This window comes from Rhincodon typus, chromosome 22, assembly GCF_021869965.1.
Source record: "Rhincodon typus isolate 14 chromosome 22, sRhiTyp1.1, whole genome shotgun sequence".
In the NCBI taxonomy this organism is placed as follows: domain Eukaryota; kingdom Metazoa; phylum Chordata; class Chondrichthyes; order Orectolobiformes; family Rhincodontidae; genus Rhincodon; species Rhincodon typus.
Genome location: NC_063353.1, coordinates 14,679,832 through 14,693,959, shown reverse-complemented (window position 1 = coordinate 14,693,959; position 14,128 = coordinate 14,679,832). Strand labels below are relative to the sequence as shown.

At 38.9% G+C, this 14,128-nt stretch overlaps 1 protein-coding gene across 1 annotated transcript in view; it reads right to left on the bottom strand.

The window, feature by feature from the left end:
* The window catches only part of LOC125485755, a 103,639-nt gene that overhangs the window by 24,572 nt on the left and 64,939 nt on the right, over nucleotides 1-14,128 (bottom strand). Inside the window, exon 6 of the mRNA XM_048610123.1 lies at nucleotides 4,160-4,278. Within this exon, the coding sequence (XP_048466080.1) occupies nucleotides 4,160-4,278 (119 nt within the window). The remainder of the gene's footprint in view (nucleotides 1-4,159; nucleotides 4,279-14,128) is intronic.

The following is a 14,128-nucleotide window of genomic DNA, read 5'->3' as shown; positions in this document are numbered from 1 at the left end:
CCTGTAACAGTGACCAAAACTGTACACAATACTCCAAATGCAGCCTCACAAACAACTTACACAACTGTAACATAACATCTCAACTCCTATACTCAATGCCTTGACCGATGATGGCCAGCATGCTAAATGCCTTCTTCACCACCCTCTCCACCTGTGACACCGCTTTCAATGAACTATGTACTTGTAGTCCTAGGTCCCTCTGTTCCACAACACCCCTCAGGACCTTACCAATTACTGTGTAAGTCCTATCTTGGTTTGATTTTCCAAAGTGCAACACCTCACAATTATCTGTATTGAATTGCATTTGCCAATCCTCAGCCCACTTACCCATCTGATCAAGATCCCGCTGTAATTTTTGATAACCTTCCTCACTATCAACGATACCTCCTAATTTTGTATCATCTGCAAACTTACTAATCCTGCCTTGTACATTCACATCCAGATCATTTATCTAAATAACAAATAACAAAGGTCCCAGCACCGACCTCTGTGGTACACCACTAGTCACAGCCCTCCAGTCCGAGAAACAACCTTCAACCATCACCTCCACTTCCTACCTTCGAGCCAATTTTAAATCCAATTAGCAAGCTTTCCCTGGATTCCTGCAACCTAACCTTCGTGACTAGTCTGCCATGTGGGACCTTGTCAAATGGCTTACTAAAAGTCCATATAGACAACATCCACTGCCCTACCCTCATCTATCCTCTTGGTTACCTCTTCTAAAAACTCTAGAAGATTTCACAGACATGACTTCCCGTGTACATATCCATGCTGACTATCCCTAATCAGACCTTGACTATCCAAATGATGGTTGATTCTGTCCCTCAGTATCCTCTCGCATAACTTGCCTACCAATGGCTCACTGGCCTGTAGTTCCCTGGCTTTTGTCTTTGCTACTTTTCTTAAACAATGGAACAACGTTAGCCACCCTCCAGTCTTCTGGAAGTTTACCAGTGGCTAAAGATGAAGCAAACGTTTCTGTAAGGGCATCTTCAATTTCTTCCCTAGCCTCCCATAACATCCAAGGATGGACTTGATCAGTCCTGGGAGATTTATCCACTTTAATGTGACCTAAGACTGCAAATATCTCCTCTCTGGTAATATGTATGTGGTCCAAAACATCCCCACTGTTTCCCTTATTTCCTTAGCATCTATGATTCTCTCCTTAGAATACACAGGAGAAATATTAATGAAAAATCTTCCCCATCTCCTGTGGCTCCACACATAGACGGCCATGCTGCATGCTGATCTTTAAGGGGACCTATTCTCTCCCTAGCCACCCTTTTACTCTTAATATAGCTATAGAATCTCTTGGGATTATCTTTAACCTTATCTGCCAGATCCATCTCAAACCCTCCTTTTGCTCTTCTGATTTCCCTCTTAAGTGTGCTCCTACACCTTATATAGTCATCTAGGGATTCACTTGAGCCCAATAGCTTAAACCCAATGTATGCCTTCTTCTTTTTCCTGACAAGAGCCTCAATATCCCTCGTCAACCAGGAATCCCTAAACCTCTAGCTTTTTCCTTCATTCTAACAGGGATATACTGTCCCTGGACTCTTGATATCACACTTTTAAAAGCCTCCCATTTAACAGTCATTCCTTTTCGTTCAAACATACTCAGCCAATCAACCGCTGCTAGATCCTGCCTAATGGCCCTAAAATTGGCCCTGCTCCAGTTTAGCACCTTAACCTGTGGACCTGTCCTATCTTTTTCCATAACTATGTCAAAACTAAGAGAGTTATGGTCACTGGACCCAAAGTGCTCTCCGATTGACACTTCAGTCACTTGCCTGACCTCGTTTCCTAATCCAGTGTTGCACCCTTCCAAGTAGGGCCCTCTACGTATTGACTTCGGAAACTTTCTTGGACACATTTGACAAATTCCACCCTGTCCGGGCCTTTTACACTCTGAGTGACCCAGTCAACACAGGGGAAATTAAAATCTCCAACCAATACTACTCTGTTATTCCTACAGGTATCTGCAATCTCTCTACACCTCTGCTTCTCTAGTACCCATTGGCTATTTGGGGTTCTATAATGCAATCCTAACAGAGTGACCATCCCCTTCTCGTTTCTAAGTTCTAAACGTATGGCCTCATTAGATGACCCCTTGAGAATATCCTCTCTCAGCACTGTTGTTATGTCCTCCCTTATCAAAAGGGTAATTCCCCCTTCTTGCTTTCTTGTACTTCTGTCACACCTGTAGCTTCTGTATCCTGGAACATTGAGCTGCCAGTCCTGCCCTATTCTCAGCCATGTTTCTGTTATGGCTATACTATCCCAGTCCCTAGAGTCAATCTATGCTCTGAACTCATCTGTCTTACCAGTCAGGCCTCATGCGTTGAAATAAATACACTTTAAACTAGAAGTCTTTTCCTTCCCTTTACTGTGCCCCTGGCGATCCTGAATATTAGCTCTCAATAGCTAATGCATTTTCCTTGATTTCTCAATGGCCCCTCTTTTATTCAGAGTCCCACTCCCCTGCCAAACTAATTGAAACCCTCCCGGGTAACACTAGCAAATCTCCCTGCAAGGATATTGGACCCCCTCTGATTCAAGTGTAACCTATCCCTCTTGTGCAGGTCACCTCTACTCCAGATGAGATCCCAATGATCCAAGAACTGAAAACCCGACCCCCTACACCAGCTCCTCAGCCATGCATTCATCTGCCCTATCTTTCTATTTCTATCCTCCTGAGTTAAAAATGTTTAGGAAAATTACATAGAACACACAGCACTGAAAAAGCCACCCAACTCAATTAGTCTATGCCAATGTTAGTGCTGTAAATGAGCCTCCTCTTACTCATTTTCATCCAATCTTATCAGAATAACTTCTACTCCCCTTTCCTTTGTGCTTATCTAGTGTCCTTTAAATGCATTTGTTATTTACCTCAGCCACTCTATATGATAATTAAGCAAGTTTTGATCCTAACTCTAGATAAAGACATTCCTCCAGAATTATATATTGGATTTTTTAGTGACTCTTTTATTAATGCAACATAGTTTTTATCTCCACAAATGGAAACGTTTTTATACAAGATGATAGTCTGCCCAACTCATTCATAATGTTAAGCATCTCTTTCAGATCATCCTTCACCTTCTGTTTGCTCGGTAACATCATAAGATGTAGGAGCAGAACTGGGCCATTCATCCCATCAAGTCTGTTCTGCCATTCAATGAGATCACAGCTGGTCTGATAATCCTCAGTTCCAAATTACTACCTTATTCCCACAACTGTTGATACCCTTATGATCAGAAATGTATCAATCTTGACCTTGAAAATACTAAACCGCCTAGCCTGAACAGCCCTCTATGGTTAAACATTCCACAGATTTGCTATTGTCAGAGAAACGTCCTCATCTGTGTTTTAAATGGGTGATCCATTACTCTGATATTATCATACTCAAGAAGATCCATAAGAGGAGGCATCATCCGCAACTGTTCAATCTTTTCTGGTAAGTATAATCTCTCAGATCATACCCCTGGACCAAGAGACAGAAGCAAGTCTCAACTGTTCAAGAGATGTGTAATATCATCTCTGTACAAGGTGATTGGAAAATTAGGTTAATAAAAAAAAAACTCAGTTCAGGTGTCATCCTGTAAACATTTCTTGCACCTTCTCCAGTACCTCAGACAAGAAATGTTTACATGCAGATACTCCAAGTGTGTTCCAATTAAATCACAATTTGTTGTTTTTGTATATATGTTTGTAGGCCATGGTAATAAGCTTTCAAACGTCAAAGCGTAGGCCTCTGAGCTTTTTCTGATTAAGAGTATGCGTAGTCACTGATAGGTCATTTTTCATACAGAAGGCCCAGGAACAGCATAAAATATTTCAAAACTACTGGAGGCAATTCAGCACAAGAAATGCCTCTTCCTCCTTCTACAGCAGGCCATTTTGCTTACTGCAGTTCCTTCTGACCTCAGGTATTGTAACATGCTGATAGAATTAAGGAAAAAGGTGTGCACCCCAACGACTGGCCATAGTCAGGTAGGCAATTACATAGCAGACAGAGGATCCACTAGAGGCCCAAACTAGTGAGCTTCGTGAGAGATATTGCAGCCAACAGCAATCTTCAAAATACATGTGGCATTTTTTTAAGCCAATGTAAAAATGTAATTCCAAAGTCTCCTAACTTATTGCAGTTCACACCTACCTTCCATTTAGATGCTTGGGTAAGCCCATACAATTTGACACAATACGTTCAGTCAGTACAGCAGCATGTTCAATGGGTTCAGTCAGTGGGGTCATGTCAAGTTGGCTAAGAAAATTTTGCTACAAATTTTAGAAAAAAAGATGTAAACATTGTTCTCTTACCATTAAAGAATAATTAATTTTTAACATATTTTATACTGTAATACTGAACTTAGTTCAATAGGATCATAATTGATAAATTTGATGTTTTTTAAATTGAGTTGTGGCCATTGGCTTGTAGCTATTGACAATCTTTAATTGTCATGAGGAGTCATGGGGGGATGGTGGAAAATAGATACGCCCATAGTTCTATTAGGACGACAGTTCCAAATCATTAACCAAGCAGTTAAATTTGGTTCAGCCTAGCAACTCCTGCAGTCACATCCTAGAACTCAAATGATTGACCTCCATCAACCACAACCACCTTCTTTTGTGCTAGTTATGACTCCAAAATGTGAAGAGTTTTCCCCCTCATACCCATTTACTACAGTTTTCCCTGGAACAGAGAAATAAAATGACCATAAAAGTTGCTGGAAAAGTGCAAAACCTCAAACAGCTCATAAGTATCTTTCATGGATGAGATCACGATGCTGCTCGGCCTGCTGTGTTCATCCAGCTCTGCGCCTTGTTGTCTCGGATTCTCCAGCATCTGCAGTTGCTGCTATCCCTGTGATTCTCGTCCAGTTCTGTCTACATGTGACTATAGTGCTATATGGCTAATTCTCAATATTCTTTGAAGTGACTTAATACACCTCTCATTTGAATTCAAAGTGATTATAATACTTTCTTAGAACAGCTAAGAACAGTTAGTTGCATTGCACATGAAGGCAAAACAAATTGTTTAGTGAAGCTCCAGAAGGAGAGAAGGATGAGCAGCGATGTTTCAAAAGTAAACATTCTGGATGCTGTAAATCTGATTTAGAAACAGAAACTGGGCAAGTCTGGTAGCATTCCAGGAAAGAGAAAAGTTAACATTTCCAGTGCAATATCACTTTATCACAGTCAGGTATCATATTTTAGTTACCCCAATCCAATTTTGAGAATTTTCGAATTGAATGGTGCTCTGCTTTAATAATACACAACTCCACTTCTGATTCTTTTACAAAATAGTACAGAGCCATTCTGGCTATTATTTGGTGTCTAATGCTGTTTCTTTTCTCCCCCAGGGGTATAGATTGGCACAATTCCTCCTCATCTCTAGTGAGAGCAGTTGTTTTCATAAAACAAGAGGATGATTTCTAGCTGCCAACAATGAAAATGCATGACACAATAACATTAAATGTTGGATAACACAAACAAAAATACATATATAACAGTTTTAGAAACTGTAAATGCTCTTGATTATCATAGGATGAGTCCCAACCTGTAGATAGTTCTGTGGTTAGGATTTCTTGCAAAGAATACCTTTGAGCACACATCCACAAATTTGACAGCAGATACCCATTGAATCTATCCATTCAAGAACATCAGTTATCCATAACATTATATTCCAGAGATTTTGAATCCATTATTGAAGAAAGCTACAGGAATAATGAAACAAAATGATAATATAGGTGCATTTTATTCCAAACGGGTAAATATAATGCAGAACTCAGCAGGAACGATGTGCACCGACTTCACATACAGCACACAGATAGCCTAATGACTGGACAGGAAAATTTAGAATTCAATTGAAATGTAAAGAATTGTGGATATTTTAAGGGTGAGGATAAAATATTTGCAAAGAAGAAAGCAGCACCAACTTACTAGCAAAAGGAAAGCCTAAGTTGAGTTTGTAAGCACATGATAGAACAGCTCCGCATCATTTTTTTTCAATTCTGTAGTGTCACAACTCACCAGAGTACTGTGCTAGAAATCAAGCCCCACAATTTCCAGATTCATTATAAAAATGAAAGATTTTAAAATAAATATACAACATTTTCCAATTTACCCTGATTTTCAGACTCAGATTGAAAGAAAGCAAACAGCAGGTTTCTGTACTTAGTAAGAAGTACATATTAAACTCTAAACCTTCTCTCTCTCTCTCTCTCTCTCTCTCTCACACACACACACACACACACACACACACACACAAATATAGACTGGGAAAAAAGAACAGATGGACATGGGAAGAACCTGGAAAGACAGTTTAGTAGTCTTTGTCCATAAACTCTATTGAATTGGTTCTTGTGAATCCAAAAAATCCCTTCCTGCCTTCCCTTTTCCAAATGCTTCCACTTGTTTACAAGAGGCGCAGCATGGCTGGTTCAGCTGTAAAATGTCTCTGATTATAAGTCAAAGATTATAACAATTGCCGAAGGAATGAGTAACTTCTTTTCCTCAGGTTTATGGTGAGTTTTGTCTTCACAGAATGGAGAGAAAGTTTATGACCTGATGGAGATCAAATCTCTTCTCAATAACTAGTTCCCAACCCCAAGCTGTTCAGTTACCCTGAATAAGCCATGTCATCAGTAACTGGTCATGAGTCCTTAGGACAATCAACCTTTTGTTGCCAACCAACTGTATATGTACACAGAACCTCTCAGCCCCAATTTGTGTTCAATTACTGTTTGTTCAAACAGCTGTACAACATAATACTTGCCACGGGTATCAGGTTACTTGCTTTCCAACCATGCAGCCATCATTACAAAATACTGTTTTTAAAATAGTTTTTCTCATTTTAGTCCACAGCTTCTAAAAAACACTAAATAAAAAATACTGGTGTGATCCTATGAGGTGGCACCAAGGGGGTTTTGTTCATGTACAGCTGCTATGCAGACTTGTGTTGATGCTATAGGAATAAGCAGAGTTGTGTGATGTTATCTCCATGGCTTGTTGCATTGATAACTTTTGAAGAATGTCAGATAATTGGCAGCCCGCAGTACTGTCTGCCGCAGGAAATTAGCCCTTAGTGTGAACATTATCCAAATAAAGCTATTCATCATAACTTTTAATCAACTTTGAACATTTCCTACAGGGCAGTTTAATTGTGTTGAAGCAGACTGTTACTGTCACTGGCCGTTGCATCCCTATGCTGCATTTGAATCAGTATAATGGTTTTTAATTGGCATAGTTTTGAGATGTTTCAGATCAATGAGAGGCAATCACTTTGATCAGATCTACAGGGTGAGAAAACAAGTGACTGAGATAGTAGGAACTGCAGATGCTGGAGAATCTGAGATAACAAGGTGTAGAGCTGGATGAACACAGCAGACCAAGCAGCATCATAGGAGCAGGAAGGCTGACGTTTCGGGCCTAGACCCTTCATCAGAAATGGGGGAGGGGAAGGGGATTCTGAAATAAATAGGGAGAGAGGGGGAGACGGATAGAAGATGGATAGAGGAGAAGATAGGTGGAGAGGAAACAGACAGGTTAAAGAGGCGGGGATGGAGCCAGTAAAGGTGAGCCTAATGGTATCAATGTGGATTTCACAAGCTTCAAAATCTCCCCTCCCACTACCACATCCCAAAACCAGTCCAGCTCGTCCCCGCCTCCCTAACCTATTCTTCCTCCCACCTATCCCCCCCTCCCACCTCAAGCCGCACCCCCATTTCCTACCTACTAACCTCATCCCGCCCCCTTGACCTGTCCATCCTCCCTGGACTGACCTATCTCCTCCCTACCTCCCACCTACACTCACCTTTACTGGCTCCATCCCCGCCTCTTTGACCTGTCTGTTTCCTCTCCACCTATCTTCTCCTCTATCCATCTTCTATCCATCTCCCTCTCTCTCCCTATTTATTTCAGAACCCCCTTCCCCTCCCCCATTTCTGATGAAGGGTCTAGGCCCGAAACGTCAGCCTTCCTGCTCCTATGATGCTGCTTGGCCTGCTGTGTTCATCCAGCTCTACACCTTGTTATCTCTAAACAAGTGACTGAGTTGACCTGGAGTTAACACTGAAGTGTACCTAGCTTGTAACTACTTTTCATTTGATTTCTGAGCTCTGAGAGTCCATCTACTATGGTTGAACAGTTGAGACCAGTATTGTATGTGAAACAAATAAAATGGGATTGCTAGCAACTAGGTCAAACAAAAGCACAAGACACTTTTGAGGTAATGATTGTCATCATTCAGAAAATGAAGTGCAACATTATATAGGAACAGGAAGACCTCGCACAAGCTCTTGCTATAAAAGATATATCATCTGGATCCTGTTGACATCAGTGATGGAGGAATGAACAGGTTTCAGGTCCTATACAATGATTTTTACTAATCATGAAGTAGATAAAGAAACTGGGCTTTTAAGTCCAGAATCTACTAATTACTACTAATACTATCGATAAAGACATTATGGAGTCTAAGTAATGGCATTATGTGTTTTGAAAATTGTTACTTCTGCTCAGGGCCAGGATGAGTTTTCATGCAACTTGCGAGTTGTTTTGCAAGTTGAACAGCAAATCTGATGGTGTGAACAGGCAGTAAGTTCTCAGCCTTACTAGGATCCTCTGGGATCAAAGGTATGAGGACTATATTTAAAGGCCACTCTGGCAGCCTTTACTCACTGCAAACTTGCAGCATCATTCACTCTGTGCTTGTTACCATATGCCGCAAATGATGTCTCATGTGAAGCAGAAATTGGCCATAAGGTTCACTGACACCTCACTAGAAGTTATCTTCAGGCCATCCAGAAAAGAGCGGGGGGATGTACTCAATGAGGTAGTAGTGCAGGTAAGTGACCATGACCCATACAGAATAATCCAGATCTAGTGCATGATTAGCTTGGGGGTAGAGTCACAGTAAAGCAAAATTGTATTCTGGAAAATGAACGTCAATGAGTAAATGGAAAAAAAGAGAATAAACTTAAGACTACATCAATTGTTAAGACTAGAATTTACAAAGATAACAAGGACACAAAAATAAAAGCACTGTAAATAAATGTATGTTGCATTCATGATAAAGTAAATTAATTGATAATTCACACACTGAGGTAAGCATATTATTTGAAAGCCATTACCAAGATATGACTGCATGATGACAGCGATTGGGTCCTGAATTTTGAGAAGTACATGACATTCAAGAAAGACAGGGAGTAGGGAAAGTAGGAGTGAGAACGCTGTTAATCAAGGATGGCACTGGTGTTTGAAATAATCTTGGCTCAGTAGATCAGGATGGACATGAATAATAGCAAGGGAAAGAAGTCACTTGTAGCTGAAATAATTCCACAGAAGCCAGTATCCCATCACCCCTTGTTTATACATGCATAGTACTTGACATTGGTCCAGCTCCTGGAGAGCCAGCTTCCAGAATGAACAGGATGTCTGATTCTCCTGTTTATATCTGTCAGCCAGGTCTCCCTGACTGGACCAGGTTAATAGCCCCAGTCAGGAAATCCATATTCTATAATGTCCACCGGGCTGACCTCATTACAATCACTACAGTAGTGGTAGTCTACAGACTCCTTACTGTAACTATGATGTTGGATGAAGTATTGAGTGCTTATGATTAACTGATAGCAATAAATATGGATGATTTAAAGCGACACAAAAAGTGGAAAAATCAGATTGGCAATTGTAGCCTGAATGAAGAGATCATAGAATGCTTTGAAGGAAGCTTCTTACAGCAGCATATTTTAGAATCAACCAAAACAGCATGTTATACTGAACTTGGTACTGTGAAATATGTCAAGATTAATTAATTATCTCAGTGTAAAAATACCTCTAGTTAATAGTGACCACAACATAATTGAGTTTTACAGTTAAAGTAAAATGGAGAAAAGTGGGTCTAGGAATTTTATTTTAAACTTAATAATAATGTGGAGGTGCCAGTGTTGGACGGGGGTGGACAAAGTCAAAAATCATGCAACACCAGGTTATAGTCCAACAGGTTTATTTGAAATCACAAGCTTTCGGACCGGACAAAGGGGCTGCACTCCAAAAGCTCGTGATTTCAAATAAACCTGTTGAACTGTAACCTGGTGTCATATGATTTTTGACTTTAAACTTAATAAAGCTAATTATGTGGACACAAAAGTTGAGCTAGCTGAAGTGAATTGGGACACTAATAAAGGGAATGGATTAATTGAGAAACAGCAATAGATATTTAAGGTGATATTTCAGAATACTTAGAATAAGTATATTCCTACTATAAGGGATAATTCTAAGGAGAGGACCCACCATGTAATTGTACAAAGATGAATGGCAAAGTAGCTGAATGAACACAATATAAAGAATGGCAGAAAATGACTAAAAATTGAATTGGGGAACAAAATCAGTGTGTGAAAGGAAGCTAGTTAGAAATGCAAAAGTTGATAATAAGAGTTCTTACAGGTATTTAGAAAGGAAACAAAGTACCTAAGTGTTGGCCTTCTGGAGAGTGGAATGGGGAGTTATTAGTCAATAGTAAGAAAGCATTGGATGAAGTAACAAAAATTTTTCTTCTGTCTTCACTATAGAAGATACAAAAAATCCAGTTAAAACTGTAAATCCGGAGGTGGAAGGGAGTGAGCAGCTTGGATAAATTACAGTCACTAGATACTGTATGTTGTTTTAGTATTCTCATTAAAGCAAGGATATAAATGGATTGGAGGTGGTTCAGATGAGGTTTACTAGATTGATACCTGGAATAAGGTATAAACCAGTTAGCTTGACATCTGTTGTTAGCATTGATGTTTAATGTGATTTTAGTTGGCACTTTAAAAAAAACTCAATAATCAAGATCAGTCAGCATGATTTTATGAAAGGAAAATCATAATTAATCAATTTGTTTGAGCTCTATGAAGGAGTAACATGCTTTGTCATTAAGAGGAGCCACAGAACATACTATACTTGTATTTCCAGAGGGCACCTAACAAGATGGCACATAAATGTTTATTGTAAAAAGTAAAAGTTCATAGTGTATTGGGTAATATATTGGCATGGATAGAAGAATGGCTGGCAGAAAATAAGTATGCATAAATAGGTCTATTGCTGATTGGTGGCTTATGACACCTGGAGTCCCACAGGCATCTGTGCCAGACCTCAGCTTTATATAATTTATATTATCAGTTTAAATGAAAGGAGTGAAGCCATGACATCTAAATTTTCAGATACACAATAATAAGTAGGAGAGTATATGGTAAAGAAGTTATAAGGAGGATGCAGGCATATATAGATTGAGTGAGTGGACAAAAATCCAGTAGATGGAGTTTAACTTGGAAAAATGTGAAATTGCTCACTTTGGTATGAAGATTTAAAAAAAAACAAAGTATTATTTAAACAGAGAATTCCAAGGTGCAGAGGGATCCAGGCGTTCTAGTGCATCAGTCATAAAAGGTTAGTATGCAGGTATAGCATGTTATTAAAAAGGCAAATGGAATACTATCCTTTTTGAGGACACTCAAATATATATAGGGCATTGGTGAAAGGCAGTGATTGGATTGCATGTGGTTCAGATGAGGTTTACTAGATCGATAACTTGGTATAAGCAGATCATTTTATGAAAAAAGTTTGGACAGAATGGGTTTGTTTCTACTGAGTATAGAAGAGTGAAGGCTGACTTGATTGAAGTATGTAAGATACAAAACTGTTTTTAACAAGAAAAAAACATTGAAAGGATCGTTACTGTTGTGCATAAGTCTTGAACTAGAGGGCATGGTTGAAAAGATACTGGTCAAACTTTTAGAACAGAGGTGAGGAGAATTTTCCTTCCTCTCTCAAATCTCAGGGGTTGCTGCAGAAAAGATAAACTGTTCAAATCATGACTGAAGTAATACATTAAACATTAAAATTTCTGTACTCAGGAGCTACTTTCCTGCATTGTATGCATGCATACTGTCAATAAATTTTCAAAATACCTAATAATCTGACCTGGGGCTGGAATCAAAATCCGTGCTTTTGGGAATATTTCCTGGCTAGTAACAGTGGTGTTTTATAATGGTGTTTTAATATCAGGAAAGCATTTGGGATGTTGTGTTCTTGTTCTGAATATCTCTAAGCATCAAATGATTCAGCTTTGCAAAGATGTTAACTACAGTTAAACAGTATGTTAACTCTACTGTTTGGGTGCCTCAGAAGGAATGCTGATCTTGATAACAAATTGTCAACATTCACAAAACAATAAAACAAAGTCAAATTACCGCAGATGTTGGAAATATTCAGTAGTTATATCAGGATCTGTGGAGAGAAGCAGAGTTAAATGAAGGAAGATCCTTGATCTGAGCTTTTGCATGGGAAAAATTCTGACGACAACACTATCATCCATTGCTCCTTGCCTTGTTGAACTGATGTCTTAATAAATTTATTGATCTGTATCAGATCAAGTTTGTGTAACTAAAGTGTAGTCAACGTTTTATACCAATGCTTTTTATTCAAAAATTAATATTAACACTTCAGAAGCATCTTGTATAGCTATGATAAATAGTTCATATCAACCCATTGCAAATAATCGCTTTTGAATTCTGACAGAGTGGGTTTGATAAAGAAAAATATGATACCATGAATCTTTACAAGTTATGTATCTGTACAATAGAAGAGGGATTGCAAACTTGGAAAGAATACATTGAAAGTTGTATGACATAAATGAATATTTTCACTTACTTAGTCTTAAATTATGGTTGCATCTGGTATTTTAGCAAAACAGGTCACCTGCTGTTTCTGCAAAAATGCTCAGATTGATAAGACAAACAAGCACTATTTTGAAAGTTGATGAAATGACTGTTCTCGCCACTCCACTCCTTTCCAGTTGAAACCTACACATTGACCACTATAGTTTTCATAACCACAACTGAGTTGCTTTAATCAACATGTAAGGCTTGTTTAGTAAATTGTTGGACCATTTTAAATTTATCTGCTTCTGTATCTATTTTTAGCTTGCTATTTTATATTTCCAGAATATATTATTGAAATAGTTTTCAGATTAGGATTGCATTATTTTAATCGTAACTTTGTAAATTTAGCTGTATTACTGAATAAAGTGATGCAATACAAGTTGAAAGATGCAGAACTTGGCATTTCTTTTTCCCACTGCTTAAGAAAATGGGACTCTGGAGTTGTGTAACTACTTTAGTAACGTAGCAGAGTCAGAAGTTAAATTGCCGCAAATGTTCAATTAGTTCTTTAATATTGTACAGGAAATGTCCATGTTCTATTTGTGACATGATGTGCTGTTAACTATATTTCTAATGAAATCCTGGTACTTAATTGTCCAATTGGTAAGTTGTTGAACTTCTCCTGTTAATTGCCCGATGACAGCGAGATGGTGGCATTGTGGTAATATCACGGGACCAGTAATCCAGAAGCTAATGCTGACATCAGTTCAATTCTCACTACCGCTGGTGGAATATGAGTTCAGTTAATAAATCTGAAATTAAGGGCAAAAGAGTAACCAGGGAGAGAATAGAGCTCCTTAAAGATCAATGAAGTCATCCATGTGTGGAGCCACAAGAGATGGGTGATATCCTAAACAAGTATTTCTTGTTAGTATTTACAATAGAGAAAGACATGGAAACTAGACAAATAAATAGTGATGTCTTAAGAATCTACATCACAGAAGAGGTCGTTTTAAAATTCACAAAGGTAGATAAATCTATGGGACCTGATCAGGTATATCCCAGGACATTATGGAAAGCTAGGGGAGAAATTGCGGGCCCCGTGGCAGAGACATATGTCTCATTGAAAGCCATGGATGAGGTACTAGAAGACTGCAGAGTGGCTAATGTTGTGCCATTGTTTAAGAAAGGCTGCAAGGAAAAGCTAGTGAACTATACACTGGTGAGCCTAACTTCAATGGTGGTTAAATTGTTGCAAGGGATTCTGAGAGACAGGATTAACATGCATTTGGAAAGACAACGACTGATTAGGGATAGTCAGCATGGCTTGGTGCATGGGAAATCATGTCTCGCTAACCTGATTGAGTTTTTTGAAGAGGTGACCAATAAGATAACTGAAGGCTGAGCAGTAGACATTGCCTACATGGACTTTAGACAGGCCTTTGACAAGGTTCCACATGGTACCCTGTTTAGTAAGGTTAGATCAC